This window comes from Chiloscyllium plagiosum, chromosome 1 (genome assembly GCF_004010195.1).
Source record: "Chiloscyllium plagiosum isolate BGI_BamShark_2017 chromosome 1, ASM401019v2, whole genome shotgun sequence".
In the NCBI taxonomy this organism is placed as follows: Eukaryota; Metazoa; Chordata; class Chondrichthyes; order Orectolobiformes; family Hemiscylliidae; genus Chiloscyllium; species Chiloscyllium plagiosum.
Window position 1 is genome coordinate 34,669,107 of NC_057710.1, and position 22,679 is coordinate 34,691,785.

Below are 22,679 nucleotides of genomic sequence, written 5' to 3' on the forward strand. Positions count from 1 at the left end.
TCATTTCAGATTTAAATCTCAAATATTTGTGGGAAACAAATGCCAAATATTTTCTCCAAATGAAGCTTCTGAAATAAAACAGAAGAAATTACGGTGGCAATTTTGGTAGAGATCAACATGCTTTGAACTTGCAATATGAAAGGGGTCAATGAAGTCTTAACAATAATTAATAGAATTGAAACAGCTCAGCCTCCAGTTCTAATATTCTCTAGAAAATCTTAACAAAACATCAAACAAAAAGTGCACTCTTCTTTTTGTGAGCACTCTGCATTAAATACACAGCAGCAAAGATATTATAATACAATACTCTCATCTGGCTAAAGCATGACCACTGACCTAACTTTTTTTTTTAAAACAGAAGTTGTAGAATTTGAAACCATTCAGGGCCTCAAAACAGCCAATTTACTTTAAGGTTATAAGTTTGATAATTGTATAACATTATGTCCTTTTAAAAATTTCAGTGTAATAACAAAATCTATTACGTAACCCACAAAACACATTGAATTGAGTTCCTGATTCAAACAAGGCAAACAGTTACTTAAAAGGATTTTCTGAACCAGGATTTTAACAACCAAAATTTTTGAACATCAAACACACTGAGCATGGCACAATTTACATTGAAACTTTACCTTTTCAACCCAAGTATTAGTACAGCCTTAATTTCAGCATTTCTCTTTTGCAATCTCTCACTGAAATCACACTTATGAAAAGAGAAAGCCCTCGCAACAGACCACATGGTGCCACAGTCCAAGCCACTCTCTTGCCCCAGAACAAAGACTCGCAGAGCCTCAAATTTCACCACTAGGGCACTTTAACCCCTTTCTAACTTTACTCCTCACGGGGGCTAGGACCCCAATTAAATGCAGCGAGCTCAAATCCCAATTAAACGGAGGGAGCTCGAATCCCAATTAAACACAGCTTGAATTTCAGCACAGTGCAGAGGAATCCAACCTCAAATCAACCCACCCAGTAGACTCTAACCCCAGTACCGTACAGAGGACTCGAACCTCAACCAAACCCACCCCAGGGGACTCGAACCCCAGTACTGTGCAGAGGACTCTAACCTCAATCTCACACCCCCTCCCCCCCCCTCCCATGTAGCACAGAGGACTTGAACCTTTGCCTGCCAGCCTGCTTGCAAAACTGTCTCTTGGCTAAAGTTATTACCGTTCAAGGAATCCATAGGATAGAGAGCAATTGAACGAGGGGACTGTCTCCGGCACACAGGAATATCAAGAGCGACCAAGGTTTAAAACCTTACCTTGTGGGTCCATCTGTCTCAAGACACCGATGTTCCGAGTGACCACTGACACCATCCAATCGTAACTATTCGTTTGGATTCTGCCAACTACACCAATATTGTTGTCACATTTCCCCCCACCTCAGTCGAAGCAAAAAGTTGAGAGTCAGTGTAGTTTACCTTCTTCATCTGTATACCAGGCCCTGGAGGGAGAGAGAATAATCACCCATGTGCACAGGACATGAGTTCATGGTCTTCTCTAGAAGAACAGTTTCTCAGTGAACTTTATTGTCATTTTACAGGGAGGAGCATCCAGATAAGGCAATGTATGTATTAATTGGGGGACCATTACAATCAGTGAGCATCAACAATAAAGATTATGCCATCTGCTGTTACACAATGAATAACTATCTTCATATAATTAATACTTTTCACCTTGTTAAACTGACCTTACATACGGAATGCTTTCAATATTGTTAAATGGCTCTGATAATGACTGCTTTTCCACCTTGTTAACCAGCACCCCATTGTTAACTGCAAGTTTTTATCTGATTTGAGTCATGCTTAGCTGAACGTCTTGTTTCACAAAACTCAGAACTTAACTCTTTCCCTGCCTGCTTATACCTTACACATATACTTAGTGTAAAAATCAGTTCAAATGACTTCTATTTGATTTTAGTGCGTTCTGACCTCATTGTACGCTATGGAGATGTATACAATCAATTTCAACAACTTTTGGATTTGAGTGTTTAACTGTGTATTTTATAATCCCAGGTGATGGTAATATTGGACAAGTCAGAGTGAGACCTAGCTTGATCAGCCATAAATTTTAATTTTGCTATTTGTGTACTGTGGTGGTTCACTGATCATATTCCTGAAAAGCTACTAAAATACTTCTAATGAAAGAACATCAAACCTTATTACACACAAAAGGAAAAAACTATTCTATAGTATAAGAATGATATGATACAGCTTTATTCCATATATCAGAAATCAAGATTCAGCCATTTTACCATCAAGGGCATCCTTGCAGCTCCTCAAACCTCAGGGTGCACCCTTCCAGTTAAAAATTAGTTGGCAACAGATTTAATTTGTTTCTTTTATGCAAACTCTTGTTCCTTTATTTAAGGGACTGAGGAAGGGATGTTAATAAAGCTGCTAAAATACTTTTTAACATGGGTTCCCAAACTCTGCTTCCACAGCCTGCTGCTTCTGGAGCTAATTTCTTAAGGATATTAGCTTTCAGGGTTTCTTCTGCCCTGACTGTTTTGGACACTGTTAAACTGTGTTGCTGGTCTTTTCTCTCTGAATGACCCCCTCCTTTCTAAAATGAAACCCATGTTACCTTTCTAAATTAACTTGTTTATGTCTTGGTCTCCCTCAATCAAAGGAGACCTTGTTGCTAGGCAATGTCCCAAATCATTTTTTGTCTCTTCTACCTATTGTTCTGAATTCTTACCTCAAAAATCTTAAATAAGCAAACAAATTTTCAGACAAACCATACCATTCTGAGCTCAAGAATGAAACTGAAACTGTCATTCTCCTCTTAATGTACACAGTGTAAAAATACAAATTAGACTGAACACACACACCCATTCTTCCCCTTTAGAGAGTCATTGAGATCTACACCACAGGAAAAGGCCTTTCAGTCCATCATAGTCATGCCAGTGAAAACCGAAATCTAATCTAATCCCATTTTTCAGCATTTGGTCCATATTCATTTATGCCGTGGCATTACAAATGCATATTGAAATATTACTTCAATGTTTTGAGGGCTTCTCTGTAACACCCATACAAGCAGAATTTTCCACTTTCGCATCAACCTCTGGATGATAACATTTAGTGAAAACACGCAGAACACAAGTTTCCAAATTATAATCAATAATGAGTCTTCATCACAATTTGAAAATCCCAGAAGTTTGTGTTGTTTTCAGGAAAATAATAATAGTTGATGCTGTCAGATTTACCGTCTTAATGACTTTGCACTTTCCAGAATTCTGAATGTCACTAGACTCAAAAAGTTAACTCTTTCTCGCAAATTCACCTGCACCTCCACACACATCATTTGCTGTATCCACTGCACCCGATATGGTCTCCTCTACATTGGGGAGACAGGCAGTCTACTTGCGGAACGTTTCAGGGAACTCCTCTGGGACACCCGCACCAACCAACCCAACCGACCTGTGGCTGAATACTTTAGCTCCCCCTCCCACTCTGCCAATGACATGCAGGTCCTTGGCCTCCTCCATCGCCAGACCTTGGCAACACGATGCCTGGAGGAAGAGCGTCTCATCTACCGCCTAGGAACCCTCCAACCACACGGGATGAATGTAGATTTCTCTAGATTCCTTATTTCCTCTCCCTACCTTATCTCAGTCACCACCCTCTTGACCTGCAATCTTCTTCCCGACCTCTCTGCCCTCACCCCCTCTCCAGCCTATCACCCTCACCCTCACCTCCTTCCACCTATCGTATTCCCAGTGCACCTCCCCCAAATTCCCTCCCCACTACCTTTTTATCTCATCCCGCTTGGCACACCAGCCTCATTCCTGAAGAAGGGCTTATGCCTGAAACGTCGATTCTCCTGCTCCTCGGATACTGCCTGGCCTGCTGTATTTTTTTCCAGCACCACATTTTTCAACTCAGTGCTGAGTTTCTCAAGCAATATCTTTTTTTGTTTCAGATTTCCAGCATCTGCAGTTCTTTGTTTTATTTCAGTCTGCATTTTCCTTTTACAAACACTTACTTAGCTCTTTGGCTGTGGTTGTTACTGTGTCAAATGCTTTGACTTCAAGAATACTTCACTTTGCAAAAGACCGTGCAACGCTCTCAGAATTTTCAGTTGCTAAGTCTGACAAATGCTTGCTTTCAGTTGTTAAAAACGTAAGTCTGTGTGTCTTATTTTTACTTCCTGAACTTCATTGGACTGTGAGGAGTGTTTTAAATGCCTTTTGTCTTCCCTTCAAATACCCTGGCCTTTAAATGAAGGTTTTTTTCCTTCAAACATTTGTGATTCTAAATTCCGAAACATGACTTGCACTTGGAAAACATGAAGTTTAATGGCAAAGTTACTTGCATCTTAGATGCTAAATTTGTTTTTTTAATTGCTTGTTTTATAGGGAAGGTGCCTTTTTGCCAGTGGTAGTCCATTTGACCCAGTGACTCTGCCAGATGGACGTGTATTTCAACCAGGACAAGGAAATAATGCTTATATCTTCCCTGGTTAGTACAATGTGTTTGCACTTGTGCTTACTTAAAACTCTTTGCTATAGTTTAAGCTCACTAATATTATCTGATATATTTTGTTAGTTTGTTCATCACTACCCTGTCGTATTTTGAGAATAGCTTATTTGTTGCTCTCGATATCAAATAATTCAGTTAACATGGTCTATTTTTTAAGATTCTCTGCCTAAGTTAGTGCAACAGCTATTACTTAATTAGTGGCACTCTTGCCACCCAGTCACAAGGTTTTGAGTTCAAGTCCTATTCCAAGGCTTGAATTTTAAAAAAAAGAATGATGTTCCAATGAAGTACTGAGAAAGCAATACACTCCTGGAGATGTCTTTCAGTTGAGACATTAAATCCAGCCGCTACCTACCTGATTGGGTGGATGTAAAAGGTCCTACAGTGCTACTCTGAAGAGCAGGGGAATTATCCCAGAGTTCTGACCAGAATTTATCCCACGATCAATAGTACAACGTTTGGCTTGACGACTGTCTTCTACACTTAAATAAGTATCTCATTGGCTGCAAAGTGCTTTGAGTCCAATAGTCCAAAAAAGCACCACCTTTTTGCACTATCAAATTTTCCTTCATCCACAATAAATACATTTTCTTTTCTCTGCTAGTTGTTTGCTTTTGTTAACCATTCAAGTATTTATGAATGTTGATTTTTGCAAGTGGAGAGATAAATGTTTTTTTTATTTTCAGACCTCACTTTTATTCAGTTTTCAATCTCCATTTTGGATTTGTTTTCTTTCCAAATGGAGATTTGTTTTGTTTTGATGTGTAAAGGTGCACTGGGCAGTAGGCCTAAAAAGAAAACTAAAAATTAGCAGGCAATTACTGTTGAGATATTTTTGCCTATTTAAAAACCGCAAGTTGCAGCACTCTAACATAAAACTAAAACTGTTTATAACTTACAATTAACTTTGAAAAGAATTTCTATTGCAGAAAATGATTTTCAATGAAAATCTAATCAGAAATATTGTCTGAATTAGTGTTTACTGTTTTCAGTATGTAACATTTAGTTAATGGAAGAAAAGCAGAAAATGCTATAAGTACTCCAGTTGGAAGCATGAGTGTAGAGGGGAGGGAGTACAGGCTTCACATTTCTGGTCTTTTTATCAGAACTGGAACAAACTAAAAATCTAGCAGGTTTTAGTTGAGGACGGGGAACGGTAAAGGTGAAAGAATAGAAGGAAATATCTGTAATGGGGTGGAAAGCATGAGGATACTTTTCAATTTGCACTTCCTCTTGTTTGTTTGTTCCTTTTCTTGTCCCATTACTACCACGTTTTGCATCGTGCCGTTACCCCTCTTCCATTTAATGTGGGCTACCTTCCACCCTCTTCTGGACTTTTGTCCTGGTATGTATGCCGAATGCAGGGCATTGCCATTAAATATGGAAACCATATTCCATCTGTTCAAATGCATAGTTGCAACCATGACTTCACCAGCTCTTGATGATAATTGAAACTATCCAATGTCTCTTCATGCAAAATATTTCTGATTCAAAAGTAATGCTGTAATAATAATAGCCTTGTTTAAATCAAATATTCAATGGTCTCCACTACCCACTTTGGCAGAAGTGGCATTTTGTTAATTCAAAGTAAAATGAATTGTGACTCCCAAATGAGATTATTGTTATTTCAAATTTTTAAAACTTTCTAGACAGTTAGGTTGCAGGTACCCAGAGTAGGAGTTTTTTTTGTTAATAATGGCTTTCTGATTTTGTGTGTGCAGTGTTCCATTTAGTAGTACCAATGACTATAAATGCATCCTTTCTTAAAACCTGTTATCCCCCTAACATCATCTGTTTCTCATTGAAGGCTACTGACTTGAACCATGAACTTTTGTTGCTGTGGGATTTCATATTCTACTTTGTTTTCTCCAAATATAAATGTCTATGCAGGATTACTGTCCACTTGTACAATAAGATGACTGTCACTAAAGTTGTGCTTGTTAATTGCAGGTGTGGCACTGGCTGTAATTCTTGTTGGGGTTCGTACTATCAGCAGTCACGTTTTCTTGACAGCTGCAAAGGTTTGTGGAAACAAAAAAAGTACTGGAATATGTGGACTTGGAGGCACAAAGGTTTCTTACACAAAACGTGTCATTTAACGTTAGCTGAAGATTTAATACGAGCATCCTAAGCAGATGCTAAATAACTTCAGATATCAACTGACCAGTGGCCAGTTGTCACTAGGATGACTTTACTCCTAGTGCGTGGAAAAATCTTAGTTTAAATTATTTGTCTTAAAAAGAGCTCTATCTTTTGCTGAAGAATCACCAGTATCAACTTCCTCCATATTCTTATGGTCCAGTTATCATTAATTTCAAAGATTCTGACACTTGGGTGGAAGAGGAAGAGAAATTATATCCCAAGATTTTTCAATGTGACTTCAAAATCAATCCCAACCCTCTCATCATCTATGCTGGGTTTGACTGCATAATTTAGAATTTGTAAAGCAGCCATATCTTGAAATTAATTTTAAACTCAAGATTGAATTTCAAAATTGAAAAAAATGGTTTTAACACTTGCAGCTGAGCAGAAAATGGGCCAAAGTGAAAGATGATAGGAGCCCAATGGAAAGTTTAAAGTGTACATTGAAAGTTCACCAAGCAGCTGACCAGGCCACTGCCCAAAGCTGTCTTTGTGAACCTTTTCATTTACATGTCAGGTCCCCATGATGTAACAGGAACCTGGTTTCAATTTTAGCATTTCTAAGCACAAAAGCTGATGTGGTTTTCCGAATGGATAAAAGTTGGAGTACTCACTGGGAAGAGGAAGCTAAAAAAGTTACGCCAATGATTTTTGAGAGGGGCAGGGTGATGGTCTGGGCAGAAGTGAGGCCTGTTGGCAAATGCAAATTAATTTTGAAAGCCAGTCCTGCTTCCTTACCCTCTGTGGCATACACTTCTGCCATTCACTGCCTGCTTCAAAGTAAAGTCGAGGGCCAGTAGATTTAAGATCTGATAAATGTGTAATGCTAAATCTACAATGATCAGAAGTAATTGCTTTAAAATTGAAATTATTTATTCACTAGGAAATTGTTCGCAGTGTTCTGCTGAAATTCATTAAACCTGCAGTATAGTAAGAGTATTTGTAATGTCTTACAGTTCCTCATGTAATTTTTCTGTAGGCACTGGCTGAGCAGGTGACCAATGATGAATTAACCCAAGGGCGCCTTTATCCACCACTGTCTCAGATCCGTAAAGTCTCCATTCATACTGCAGCTAAGGTGAGCATCTTTTTTTAAACTGAAAGTATACTACTTTTTGCTATATCAAAGTGTAATAGGACAGGTGCCTATTTTGTCTATATTGTGTAGGTCCATATCTGTAGTCAAAGTTCTGATTTTATTTTTGTCACTTTGGAGAAATAAAATTCCACAGTTAGAAAATGGAGAGTTATGATTTTCCTGATTTTATTATTTCCGCTTGTGTACATCAAGCTGCATTTTCACCACAGTGTTGGGAGTGCATCATTAGTTAGTATAAGTTTTCCCGGATATTAATTTCAGCCGTCCTGCATGTTGGACTGGTTAATATACTGTTTTGAATATGAAGACACAACTTTTACCCCATATTGTTTTCTATTATAACTATTCAGTTTTAAAATAAAATTTGATTTCACAAGTTTTTGCAAAAGTCAATGTAGTGCAGTGCACTTGATATTGTGAGACTAGATATTGTGGAGGAGCAAACAGATTTGATGCCATTAGATAAGTAGACATTTAGACAAAATAAATTTTATAGGACACTGAACAATACAGCAGAGTAACATACCTTTTGGCCCACCTTATCTATGCTGACCGTGATGCCATTCCAAACTAATCCAATCTAGAGAACCACAGAAATGGTACAGCACAGGGTGAGGGGGACATTAAGCCCATCTTGTCAGTGATGATCCAAAGACACCCAGATGCCCTTTCTAATCCCATTTTCCTGCACTTGGCCAAGAGCTCTGCAGCTAACAGCACTTGAGTACCTGCATCAATACCTTAAGAGGTTGGGGTCTTTGCCTCCATCCCCAACTCAGGCAGCAAATTCCGGACACCTACCGCCCTCTGCCTAAAAACGTTTTTCCTCATGTGCCCTCTAATCCTTTGCTGGAGTCTATGATCCTTGTTTTTTGAACTGTCTGCTATGGGAAAAAGGTTCCTCCTGTCTATCTCTACTGCTCTCAGTTTTGCATTCCTCAATCATGTTATCCCTTAACCTTCTCTGTTTCAAGGAAAAAAAACCCAGCCCCTCCAATCTCTCCTCATAACTACAGCTCTCCAGCCCTGGCAACGATCTAGTGATTTTTTTCTGCACTATCTCTAGGGCAATATGTCCTTCCTGTAATGTGGTGACCAGACTGCACACAATACTCCAGTTTGCAGCCTCAGCAGTATCTTATACAATTTCATCATTATGTCTCTTTCTGTATTCTATGGCTCCGCCAATAAAGGAGAACATTCCATATGTCATTTTGACAATGTTATCTACCTGTTCTACTGCAACCTTCAGGGTCCTGTGCACTGGCACACACAGATCAACCAGTACTTCATCTACTCCTCTCAGTATCTTCCTCTTTATGGTGTATTCCACTTTACTGTTTGACCCTTCAGTCCTCCAAGACTGCGCTGACACGTTTTTGCCCTTTTGTACTAAAACTGTCGACACTTAGAGGATCCATATCCCTCTATCACCTCTCTATTCTTGTATTCAGCCAGGTGCTTCTTGAATGCTGCTATTGTGTCTGCTTCCAACCTCTGGCAGCAGGTTCCAGGCACTCAGCACCCTTGAGTGAAAGACTTGCCTCAAACATCCCTTTTAGACAGACACTCCCACCCTGCCTTTGCCTCTCCAAGCTTGCGCCACCACATTTTGCCCTTCCATTCTATAACTGTCTTCACTTACAGCATCCGTATCCTTCTATTCCCTTCCTATTCATGTATTTGTCCAGGTGCTTCTTGAATGCTGTTGGTGTGTCTCTTTCCACCACCTCCGGTAATGTGTCCGAAGCACACTCCACCCTTTGTGTGAAAAATTGCCTTGCACATATTTTTAAACATCTTATAAACTTTTATCAGGTCACCCCTTCAATTTCCTGCATTTCCAGTGAAAACAAACCCAGTCTATCCAACCTTTCTTCAGAGCTAAACTTCCCCCATACCAGCCTTTTCTGTACCTTCTCCAGAGCGTTCACATCCTTCTGGTAGTGTGGGAACAACCAGAACTGTATGCAATATTCCAAATGTGACCTAATTACAGTTCTATAAAGCTACAGCATAACTTGTCTATCTTTTTATTCTTTATGCTTTAGGCCTATTTTACGACCTTACTTACCTGCCCTGACACCTTCAGTGATCTATAGACCTGTGCACACAGATCCCTCTGCGTATCAATGCTCCTAAGGGTTCACTATTCACTGTATAATTTCCATTTGTACTTGATCTTCCAAAATGCCTCACCTCGCATTTGCCTGGGAAAATCATTTAATGCAGCCTATCCTTGTTATCCACAGGGAATAGAGACACTGATTGTCTGTGGACAGCAAAGCACAGATACTGCTCCTTTTGTAACTCTTTAATATACCACAAAGGTTGTGTGATCAAACCAAATAAGTCAATGAGAAAAAAGGGATCTAGGGCCGACCTCACAAATGCATGGGTAGCGAATCAGTAGATATCAGTGGTGTAGTTTTTCTGTGCACATTTTCTTTGGGTGAGTCCAAACAAGGCAGCATTAACCTAGACCGTATATAAAGGAAATCGGGAAGCATTTTTTTCATACAAAGGATGGTGGAAGTCTAGGAGTCAGTATTTTGAAGATCGACACTGATACTTTGTCAGGTAAGGTTAAGTATTAAGCAATATGGAGCAAGGGCAGGTATTGGAGTTGAGAGACAGGTTAGGTATGATCCAATCAATGCCAGAACCTATTGTGGCAGAACAGGTCAGGGGTTTTGAATGGTAGACAGCTGTTTCTATGTTTTTAGTTTTTTTTTTAAATGAGCATCAGAAATTATGTTCTTCATCCTTGCAATTTGTCAACTGAATATACAAATTTCATTAATGTGATGTCATATTTTCTTATCCTCTGTCCCCTTTTCATTTCCAAAAAAACATTTATTCTTGAATTGTGAACAATGCTGAATAGGCTGGTATTTGATACATGAACCAATTTGGTTTATATGACAAACCATTGCCTCACAGCTGTTTTCACTGCCACTTTGCTTCCAACAAAGGAGCTCAGGAAGGGGGCCTTCAGTCTACCAAGGCTGTGCTGACACATGCTGGCTTTCTGAACTAAAAGCCTTTTGCCTCTATGCAGTCCGCATCCCTCTGTTCCCTGTCTATTCATGTATCTGTCAAGATGCATCTTAAACACTGTTATTGTATGCCTCCACCACCACATCTGGCGGTGCATTCCAGGCACTTACTGTCCTCTGGGGAAATAAAACTTAGCATCTTATATCGCCTTTGAACTCTACACTACCCCCATATTCCCTAATAGTTGACATTTCTGCCTTGGGAAAAGGATTGTCCATTCTATTACTCCTCTCTTAATTTTGTAAAGTTCTATCAGACTGCCAGTCACATTTTGAAGTTCAAGTGGAAACAAACCAATCTTTCCTCATAGCTAATACCTTCCAAACCAGGCAACATCCTGGTAAACCAGTTTCTGTACCCTCTGCAAAACATCCACATCCTTCTGGTAGCGTGGTGACCCAAACTGTACACAATATTCCAAATGTGGCCGAACTAAAGTTCTAATGTAGCTGCAACATGACCTGCCAATTTTTATACTGTGCCCTGACCAGTGAAGGCAAGCATGACTTGCGCTGCCTTGACCACCTTGTTTTCCCTTTACTTTCAGGGAAACATGGACCTGTCTGACTACTAATACTATTATTGATGTTTCTATTATTTACTCTATACTTCCCTTGAATTAGATCTTTCAAATGCATTACCTCGCATTTGTTTGGGTTAAACTCCATCTGCCATTTCTTGGCCCAAGTCTCCAGCCTGCTTTATTTTTATATCCTGCTGTATCTTGTGGCAATCCTCCTCACTATCCACAGCTTTTTGTCATCCTCAAGCTTACTAATAAAGCTACCTGCATTATCCCTAGAATCATTGCATACACTGACCCAGCACATTCCTGCGGAACACTACTGGTCACAGACCTCCAGTTGCAAAAATGCATTTCCACCACAGTTCTGTCTTCTATGTTTAAACCAGTTCTGTATCCATCTTACCATCTCATTGTTGATCCCATGTGAGTTCATCTTTCGTACCAGCCTTCCATGAGGGACCTTGTCAAAGGTTTTGCTGAAGTCCATGTAGACAGCATCTTACCACCTTGCCCTCATCAATCATCTTTGTCACTTCCTCAAAAAACTCAATCAAGTTTAAGACACTACCTTCCTTGCACAAAAACCATGCTGCCTATTGCTAATAGGTCCATATTTTTCCAAATGTGAGTAAATCCTATCCCTAAGAATCTCCCGCAATAAGTTTCCTACCGCTGATGTAAGATTCTATACTAATTAAAATTCAAATTTTTGCACTGCCAAAACAGGATTTAAACTAATTCTCTGAATCCGGCTTCTGGAATACAATTACAATAAACCATAAGCAGTGAAATCTTGCAATATTACCATTTCATCCTTTGCTTTTAATTCACTCATTGGATGTGGGTGCCGCTGGCTGGCCAGCATTTATTGCCCTTGAAGGTGTTGGTGAGCTGCCACTTTGAACTGCTGCAGTCCTCCTGTGTAGGTTGGCCCGCAATGATTTTAGGGAGGCAATTCCAGGATTTTGACCACCTCCTGTCAGTGAGTGGGTATGAGAGATTGAAGAGCCTTTCATTAGCAGGGGAAGCAATGGCCTAGTACTAGACTATTAACCCACAAACTCAGTTAATTTTCTGAGAACCTGGATTCATATCTGTCCATGCAGGTGGTGGAATTTGAATTCAACAAAAAATAGTTGGAATTAAAGTTTGGGTGAAGATTTGTAGCTCGGGTGCTCGTTGTTGTGGTTCTGTTCGCCGAGCTGGAAATTTTTGTTGCAAACGTTTCGTCCCCTGTCTAGGTGACATCCTCAGTGCTTGGGAGCCTCCTGTGAAGCGCTTCTGTGGTGTTTCCTCCAGCATTTATAGTGGCCTGTCCCTGCCGCTTCCGGTTGTCAGTTTCAGCTGTCCGTTTCCACGAACATCAACTAGCCACGAAACGACACGACCAGCTATCCCTAGTAGCCACACACACAGACGACAAGCAACATGAATTCGACTGGGACAACACTACCATTATAGGGCAAGCCAAACAAAGAACAGCCAGGGAATTCCTAAAAGCATGGCACTCATCCACAAACTCCATCAACAAACACATCGACCTGGACCCAATATACCGGCCACTACAGCGGACAGCTGAAACTGACAACCGGAGGCGGCAGGGACAGGCCACTATAAATGCCGGAGGAAACACCACAGAAGCGCTTCACAGGAGGCTCCCAAGCACTGAGGATGTCACCTAGACAGGGGACGAAACGTTTGCAACAAAAATTTCCAGCTCAGCGAACAGAACCACAACAATAGTTGGAATTAAGAATCTAATGATGACCATGAAACAATTATGGGAAAAATCCTTTTGGCTTACTAAAGCAAGGAAGTGATGTTGCAACTTTATGAATCATTGGTTTGACCACATTTGGAGTACTGTGTTCAATTCTGAGCACCTTTTATTTAAGTAAGGATACCACAGAATACCATAGAATCCTGAGTGTGGAAACAGGCCATTTGGTCCAAAGATCCACACCAACCCTTCAAGTATCTGTTGGGGGGAAAAAAATAATTTATGCATTGGGTGACTCGCTCATAGCGATCCAATTTAGAAATACTGCGTCACAAAAGCCTTGAGTATTGACTAATTTATTCATGAGCTCACTGGGAGAGACAAGGCAACCAGCTTGATCGGATGGCCACTCATCATTCTGACAAGGCAGCATTGTGTGGTTATATAGGTCAGAACCGATTAACAATGAGCAAACTGTTAATTGCAGGATAATGAGCAAGTTAGACATCTTGCCCAGTCATTTGCTTCAGTCACATAATGTCTGTTTCAAACGGTGTCGGTTAGTAGCTGATAAGCAGGTGTTAGTATGCAACAGGTTCTTGCAAAGAGAAGAATAGCTCTATGCAAAGAGAAGAATTTGTTTATCAGGTATCATACAGCTGCAAGGCCTTAGCTGTCTTAGCTGGGCATGGGAAAACACAAGCTTTTAGCAAGCAGGCACTAAGATGAGATTCAATATGGTTTCCAGGCTTTTAATATGTGACAAAATGGCTGCCACGAATCTAACAATTCTCCAAGAGTATCCCGCCCAGACCCATCCCCTTACTTTATCCCTATAACTCTGAATTTCCCAAGGCTAATGCACATAACCTACACACCACGGGCAACTTAGCATGGCCAATCTACTTAATTTGCACATCTTTGGAGTGTAGAAGGAAACTGGAATACCTGGCAGAAACACGCGCAGACACTGGGAGAATGTGCGAACTCAACACGGACAGACACCCGAGACTGGAATCAAATCTGAGTCCCTGGCACTGTGAGGCAGCTGTGCTAACCACTAAGCCACCATGCTGCCCTGGGTTTTAAAGCCCTGGAGAGAATTCAAAGAAGATTTACTAGAATGATACCAGGATTTTATACACAAGGAAAGATGGGAGAAATTGGGCCATTTCTCTTTGGGGCAGAAAATATTAAGAGGTGATCTTGTTGAAGAGTTTAAAATTTTGAACAGTTTTTGCAGAGTAAAGAAAGATACTCTCATTTTCACTAGTTGGCATGTCAGTAACTAGGAGTCACAATTTCAAGATTGTCAGCAAGAGAGCTAGGAGTGAGATGAGAAAGTTCTTTTCTTACTTGAGATTTGGAATGCCGTGCTTGGGAGAGTAGCGGAGGTAGATACCATAGGAGGTCTCAAACAGCTGGATATATATTTGAAAGAGATGAATTTTAAAGGGCTAGAGAGTGGGACAAGCTGGGTAGCTTTTTCAGCAGCTGGATCAAAAACACAGTGTTATAAAATTCTATGATTCGATGACTAATGTCCTTCAGGGAAGGAATTCTGCCATCCTCACCTAGTCTGGCCTACATGTAACTCCAGACGACATCAGTTACACTCAACTGCCGACGAAATGGCTTAGCAAGCCACTGCATTGTATCAATCGCTATGAAGTCTCAACAAAGAAATGAAATCAGAACATCTGGCATTGACTAAGGCACCAGAAAAGACAGTCACAGAAACAGTCCTATCCACTCTGCAGTGTCCTCCTGGGGGCTAGTGCCAAACTTTGAAGAGCTGTCTGACTAGTCAAGCAACAGCTTGACATTGTCTGTAAGGTATGAATTCCCCAAGTATGACAATGTCCCAGAAACCACGATATCCATCTCCTGAATATGTCCTGTCCAACTGCCAGGACCAGCTCAGCAGAGCTGGAGGTACAGTGGTATACAGGGAGGTGCCCTGGGAATCTTCATGAAGTTTTATGGCTTCAGGATAAACATGGGTAAGGAACCTCCTGCTGATTACCAGGTACCATCCCCTCTCAGCTGATGAATTAATACTCCATCGTGTCGAACAACACTTGGAGGAAGCACTGGGGTGGCAGTGTGCAAAATGTACTCTGGGTTGCTCATCAGCAGCACTACCGATGGAGCTGGTAGGGCCCTAAAGGGCTTAGCTGCTAGTCTGGGTCTGCAGCAGTTGGTGAGGGAACCAGAGGAATAAACACACATGACCTCATCCTTACCAATCTGCCAGCTGCAGATGCATCTGTCCAAGACAGTATTGGGAAGAGTGACTACTGCACAGCCCTTGTGGGGATGTGTAAAAAGTAAAGGACAATCTGGCATGCTGTTTGAGAGTGCTTCCCTGCATTTTGCCTGTTTGACAACAAACCTCTTCCCTCGGAAAGGAGGCATTGTTCCCTATTGTGTTGATGCTATGTTGTACTCTGATTTTCTAGCAGTATCTGTATTTTGCCATTTTCTTTTCCCTCTTTCCAATATAGATGTATGCTGTCTGTAAAAGTTTTAATATTATAACTTCGTAAATGCAGATAGTGTCTTCTTGGCATATTCCACTGTGATGCTTAAATTTTTAAAAGTTGTTTTGGTCTCTTTATAGGTTGCTGAATACTTGTATGCAAATGGGATGGCATTCGAGTTCCCAGAACCTAAGGACAAAGAAAAGTATTTTCTGTCAAAGGTCTGGAAGACGGACTATGAGTCATTCCTTCCAGATGTTTACGATTGGTCAGAGACTGCAACAAGACTACCTAAGATGTAGTCCAATGCTATGTTTAAAAGTTTTCTTCTAATGTATCTGGTTTACTAACTATAGGAACGTTATCCAGCTGGCAGCAGACCACTCTTCTTTAAATTATCAAACTTACCAATCACCTCCTTTTGTATCTTGCAAATTGATTTTATTAACTTGATCTGTTTTTCACCTTTCATTAGTCACTATTCATAGGAAATATTCAATTTGTATCTAAAGAAAGAAAGAACTATGTTTAAATGGTTTTCATTGTCTGAGGATGTTCCAAATAGTTCTGTCAAATACAGTTACCAACTTGAAATACAGATTTCTTTAATCTGAAAGATGGCCCCTCCAACAAAGTAGGAGTGTCTCAATCTGTCTCATTTGTGTGCTAAAATTTTAAGTTTCAACTTGGACACAAGAGTCCAGGTACTGGGCCAAGTTCAGTGTTGCAGTACCTTGGCATGAATTTACAAATAAAAATACTCTGTCACCTTTGGAAATCTGTATTTTCCTAGTAAATCATCAAAAAAGCATTAGTTATGACACTCCTTTCCTCTGAAATTCTACATTTCTTCACTATATTTTGTGTGTAAGGATGGCAAGTGTATAAGAAATAATGACATTTTCTAAAACTCTAAACTTTGTAGTTCGAAGATATACCTGAATATTCTGAATATTTTTACATATTGAATCATATTTTGGATACTATATGCAGAACTCAAAGGACAGAAATGTCGGGAAAACAAGATTAAAAACAAATTCTGGAAATTCTTGGATCTCGTGACATCTGCAAGAAGTAGTAGTAAACTTCTCTGTTCCAGTCTCTACCAATGTTGCCTGACTGAGAATGTTTAGCATGTTCTTTCCAGATTTAGGATATTTTGCTTTTGTATCATGAATTAATTTGCAGTCTGATATTTGAAAGGGAAAACAAGAGCACTGCTTTGGTTGCCATGATTTTTTGTTAATGATTCTGCCAACCAATGCATAATTACTGTTAATGTGCTGGCTGATCCCTTTTTTGCACATTTCTCAAACGATCCTGTCCATTGTCTGGGCCTACCTCGCAGTACACTTGACAAGCTCCTATAGGAACTTTCTGATCTAAATCTTTCGCTTAAAATATACCTTTACCTAATTCATTATCTACGAATGAAATTAAAAGTGAGTTCTTGTGTAGTCGCTAAGGGGGATGCTAGATTACGGGGCAGTTAGGTCTGTTCCACTTTTAAGTTGGTGTTGGTAGCTATTCTGCAAAGGCTAAATCTTTATACAATGGAAAGGATGGCTTTAGGTGAAGTTGGAAAAACTGTGAACCCATATGAGGCAAATAGCAATAAAGGAAAATGTTTGTAATTTTGCATGTGTTGTACCTCTTTGCTCTAAATCTGCACGAACTCCTAGTATCAATTAAGTGGGATTAATTTGAACTTTCCTAAGGTGAAAACTAAATGATAGCAAGCTAGTCACTCATTTAAACCTTTAGTGATTACCTCTTCCATCATTTGTTGTTTGCCTGACAACCTGAAGTTATCCCGATTTCTGGTCACTTAGAAATCCTGGAGGCGTTCCAAAGAATTGGGCTAGAATGGTATTAATATACTTTGTGGCTGTTGATTTGAGCCTGTTGAATGTGCCTGCACCTGTGAAGTGTAGATGTGTATTTTTTGAGATTAGTAACTTTTGAAATGAATATGGCTGTACTACCTTTTGAAGCTTAAACACAATTGCGATCGGTGATGTTACTGTTTAAATAAATAATGGAAAAAAATAGCAGTATACGAGAAAGGTTCTCAAAGCACTTTCCAATTCAAATCCTGCCTTTAAATTATTTATTTTTAATAAATAGGACTTTGTGATCTTAGGAATAGTTATCTAAAACTTTGTCTCTGGTTTAACCAAAACATTTATCAGAATGGAATGCACTGAAAGAAATGCTTGCATATGGTAAAGATTTTATTTATTGATGATCAGTGTTAACTACTTGACACCATACTGTTTTTTTTAAACCATGATTCTTTATTCCCATTCCCTGCCCTGCCTTGGAATGTAGGCTTTGTGATTTATCACCTTTTTCGTCATGGAATCTTTACATTGAACGTGAACTACATAGGCATATTCCTGATGGTCCATGTGTTATGTATCGGTGTTTGTCTGTAATTGCTTATTACTGAAATAATAAAAGTCTTTTCAATATTTTTGTATTGGTGTTTGCTAAAATTTAGAGCTAATTAAGTACAGGAACCCATTTCCTTTTAACATGCTGTTTAGAGTTCTGACAGTGTCCCACCTGAACTGAAATTTGTCATGCTTTCTGAGGGCTGTTGTTTTGTCACATTATTGTCAAATGTACCTTCCTTTTGATATAATTATCAATATGTATAATTTCTTTTGAGGAATAAAACCTTCACAGGAATTTATCCATTTTATTTGTAAAAGCAGAATATTTTTATATGAGAAGAGACAGGAGAAAACAGACAGAGGGTCCTGGGGTGATCTTGTATACTAATCAATGAAAGTTAACTTCTAGATGCAGTAAGCAATTAAGAAACAAAATAGTGTGTTAGCCATTATATCTAGAGGGCAGTTGGGGATGGGTAATAAATGCTGGCCTAACCACTGGCATTGTATCCTATGAAAGAATATAAAAAGAATATTACAAAAGGTTTGGAATATGAGTGAGAAATCGCTCCACAACTGTAAAGGACCTTGAGCTTACAACTGAAGGACTGTATGCAGTTTTGTTCCCCTTATTTATGAAAGGATATTTTAATCTGTACAGATAGTTATCACAAACCTTTAGAGCAGTTAGGAATTAAACTAAATCTTCTGGCCCAGAGTTAAGGTCAGTACGCCACAAGAGCCTTAAATGATCAACTTCACATTGTCTCATTTCCCAACTGATTAGTGCAATTTTTTAAAAACATCAAATTAGCTGCCAAGGTACAATTGAAATATCTATCCCCTATGCCTCAACTTGAACCTCTGATTTAGGTTTAGTGATATTACCACTTCCTGAAGGAGTGTATTTAAGGTGGGTTAAACTTGATCCTCCTGGCACAACAGAATTGTCCTTTTAAGGAAAAAGGTTAATCATTTGGAAGCATATTCCCTTGAATTAATGATAAAACCTTCAATATTCTTAAGACGTGATAGAGTAAGTGCTGGGAGTATGTTTGCATAGGCTGAGGAGACTAGAGCTTGTGGCAAGTAACAAAATAAATGAGCAGCCTTTGAGAAGAATGAGAAATGTCTGCAGTCAAAGGAGTGTGAACTTGGAATTCTCTTTTTCTTTTCCCCAGAGGTGTGTGCTTTGTCACTTAGTACATGCAGGACAGAAACCAATAGATTATTAGATGTTGAGGAGAAGGTATCAGATGGTGAGAGACGGTGGAATTACATAGGATATATGTAACAATCCATTTGACCCAAGCAGTCTATGTTGGTGTTTGTGTTTTCGTTCACATATCCTCCATCTTTTCTGATCCAAGTCGTCCACTGAAACCATCTATTCGCTTGGAATCCCTACAGTGTGGAAACAGGCCCTTTAGCCCAAGAGGTCCACACCAACTCACTGAAGAGTATCCAACCTAAACCCATTCCCCAACCATATTACATACATTTACATCCAAGGAGCAGGAGAATCGACGTTTCGGGCATGAGCCCTTCTTCAGGAATGAGGAAAGTGTGCCAAGCAGGCTAAGATAAAAGGTAGGGAGGAGGGACTTGGGGGAGGGGCATTGGAAATGTGATAGGTACCTATCACATTTTCCATGCCCCTCCTCCCTACCTTTTATCTTAGCCTGCTTGGCACACTTTCCTCATTCCTGAAGAAGGGTTCATGCCTGAAACGTCTATTCTCCTGCTCCTTGGATGCTGCTTGACCTGCTGCGCTTTTCCAGCAACACATTTTTCAGCTCTGATCTCCAGCATCTGCAGTCCTCACTTTCTCCTACATACATTTACCACTAACATTCCTGAACACTATCAGCAATTTCACATGGCCGATTAATCTAACCTGCATGTTTTGGATTGTGGGAGGAAACCCACGCAGCTATGGGGAGAATGTGAAAACTCTACACAGGCAGTCGCCTGAGGCTGGAATCAAACCCAGGTCCCTGTTGCTGTGAGGCATCAGTGCTAACCACTGAACCACTGTGCCATTTCAAATACTTGTCTAACTTTCCTTTAACCACACAATGTCACTGAGTTCCACATTCTTGGCACTGTTGGGATGAAGAGGTTTCTTTGGAATTCCATAGGTGACTATCTTATATTGTTAGTTCTACTTAAGCTGTTCCTCACAGAAGGAAGCATTCCCTGTATAACCACTATCAAAGTCTTTCATAATTATAAAGATCTCTGTTAGCTCACCCCATTCCAATTCTTTCCAGATAAATATGTCCATATTGTTATGGAATCATTTTTTGTAAATCTCTGCACTCTCTCCAGTATATAGAATTATGGGATACAGAAGAGATCCTTTGGTCTATCAAATCTGCACCAACAAACACTTGACCCGTAACCTTGAGTGCTAAGACCTTTTCAAATGGTCATCCAAGCACCTTTTAAAGATTGAGAGGTTTTCCATCCTAAGTACCCTCCCAGGTAGTGCATTTCAGATTCCCACCACCTCAGATGAAAAGTTCCCTCAAATCTCCCCTGAACATCATGCTTTTCACCTTTAAAATTATGCCCCTTGGTTATTTAACCTTCAATTGAAGGGAACAGCTGCTTCCTGTGCAATCCATCCAGGTCCCTCCATCTTCTCCACATGTCAGGCCCCAGCCTTTCCTGCTCTGAAGAAAACACACAGAGCTCATCCAACCTCACTTGATACATAAAATGGTCCATCCCAGGCAACATTCTGATGAATCTCCTCTGCACATCTATCCTTTAGTGTGGTGACTAGAACAGCACACAGTACTCCAGTTATGGCCTAACCAAAGTTTTGCTTTTTGTGTAGCACCAACGTAATGTCCATGGTCTTATAATTTATGCCATGGCTGGTAAAGGCAAGTGTCCAATATGACACCTTAATTACTTTAACAAAGCTGTCCTGCTGCCTTGGATCGAAGGTCAAGCACCCCAAGATCTTTCTATTCCTCTGAGTTTTAGTGTCCTGGCATTCATTGTCTTGTTACTCCCAAAGTGTATCACTTCACATTTTAATCGGGATTAAATTCCATGCGTCACTGAATTGCCCATCTGACATATCCATCGAAATACTGTAACCTGAGACCTCCTTCCACCTTCATCCATTCAGCTAATCTTTGTGACACCCACAAACGTAGTGTCCACCACTCCCCACCCCTGGTCATTTTCATCTCACTCGCACTCCTTTTTATCATATGGCAGCCAAAACTGCGCATGTTATTGCACCCATTAGAGGTGGTACACGTGCTTTTTGTTTTCATTGACCTTCCATTTGATCGAAGTTCTACAGCATGGAGACAAGTCCTTTGGCCCAAACTGATCCATGCCAACCAAAATGTCCATCCATGTTAACCCCATTTCCCTGCTTTTGGCCCATATCTTTCTACTCTTTAACTCTCCATGTATTTGTCAAAATGCCTTTCAAATGTTGTTCATCTTCTTTCCCACCTAGACTTGTACATTTTGACTTATGTGATCTTTGAGGAGAAAGTGAGGTCTGCAGATGCTGGAGATCAGAGCTGAAAATGTGTTGCTGGAAAAGCGCAGCAGGTCAGGCAGCATCCAGGGAACAGGAGAATCGACGTTTTGGGCATAAGTTTCCTGAAGAAGGGCTTATGCCTGAAACGTCGATTCTCCTGTTCCCTGGATGCTGCCTGACTTATGTGATCTCCCTATTGTCACCAAAATGTACAACTTGACATTTGAATTGGATTTAATTTGCCAATTATTTGCCCATTCTGCAAGATTAATAATGTTCTCCTGTAGTTTGCTTGTCTTCAATATTGATTACACTAAATAAGGGTCAGGGAGATAATCTGCAAATGTAGAAATTGTGATTTTGATTCTCAAGTCCAAATTATAAATGTAAATTGTGAATAACAGTTGTTCCAGCTTAAGAAATACCACTTCCCAACTTCTGCCACCAAATTACAATCTTTATTCTCACACTCTGCTTTTGAGTTCTTTTTCCTTTTTTTAGTTCTTAATGCTTATTTTTTTCCCCAACACCATGTCGTGTGTGTGCAGGCGTTGGACACAGTGAAAAATGTGTAAATCTTTATTTATATTCCATACCAGGAGGAAAAAGAAACACCCGAGTAGCCTGTGACAAGCAGTGTCCTTCTCGAGGGGCAATGCTGCGTGATCAAACAGTGAAGGAGAGGGCCACTCTGCTTTCTATTTTTTTCTTTCTCACCCCCACACTACAGCCTAACTGCAGTACTGCTTATCCGTCTCTGTCTCCATCCTTGAACACGGGACCAGCTCCTTCAGAGCCAGCTGAGTGAAATAAACTCCTGTTTATTTTTTTTCCCAGCACCCATGGTGTGTGTGTAGGTGTGAGACACAGTGAAAGACACAAGGTGCACAAATATTTTTTTTTCCCCCTTTTAATTTAACCCCCACACTACCACCTAAATGCAGTAGTGCTTATTTTTCTTCCCCAGCACCCATGGTGTGTTTGCAGGTATGAGACACAGTGAAAGACACACAGTGCATGAATATTTATTCAATTTCCACCACCAGAAAGATAGGAAAACACCCGAGTGACCAGTGACAAACACTGCCCTTCACATCAAAGGACAATGCTGTGTGATGAAAACAGCGAAGAGGAGGGGAGGGACTAAATCAAAATAGAGTTGGAGGGAGAAATAATGCACTCCACTCCCTGCGGCGCCCACCTCTCCCTGAACAACTCCAGGATGTTAGTGGACACCCGGGCCCTAACGTAAC

General features: G+C 40.2%; 1 protein-coding gene across 2 annotated transcripts in view; it reads left to right on the forward strand.

The window, feature by feature from the left end:
- Positions 1-17,989, forward strand: part of me2 (malic enzyme 2, NAD(+)-dependent, mitochondrial) — a 104,134-nt gene extending 86,145 nt beyond the window's left edge. For both annotated transcript variants that reach the window (XM_043720243.1, XM_043720331.1), the window contains exons 13-16: positions 4,360-4,462; positions 6,434-6,504; positions 7,605-7,703; positions 15,654-17,989. In XM_043720243.1, the coding sequence (XP_043576178.1) occupies positions 4,360-4,462; positions 6,434-6,504; positions 7,605-7,703; positions 15,654-15,815 (435 nt within the window). In that variant the 3' untranslated portion in view covers positions 15,816-17,989. The remainder of the gene's footprint in view (positions 1-4,359; positions 4,463-6,433; positions 6,505-7,604; positions 7,704-15,653) is intronic.
- Positions 17,990-22,679: the final 4,690 nt, after the last annotated feature.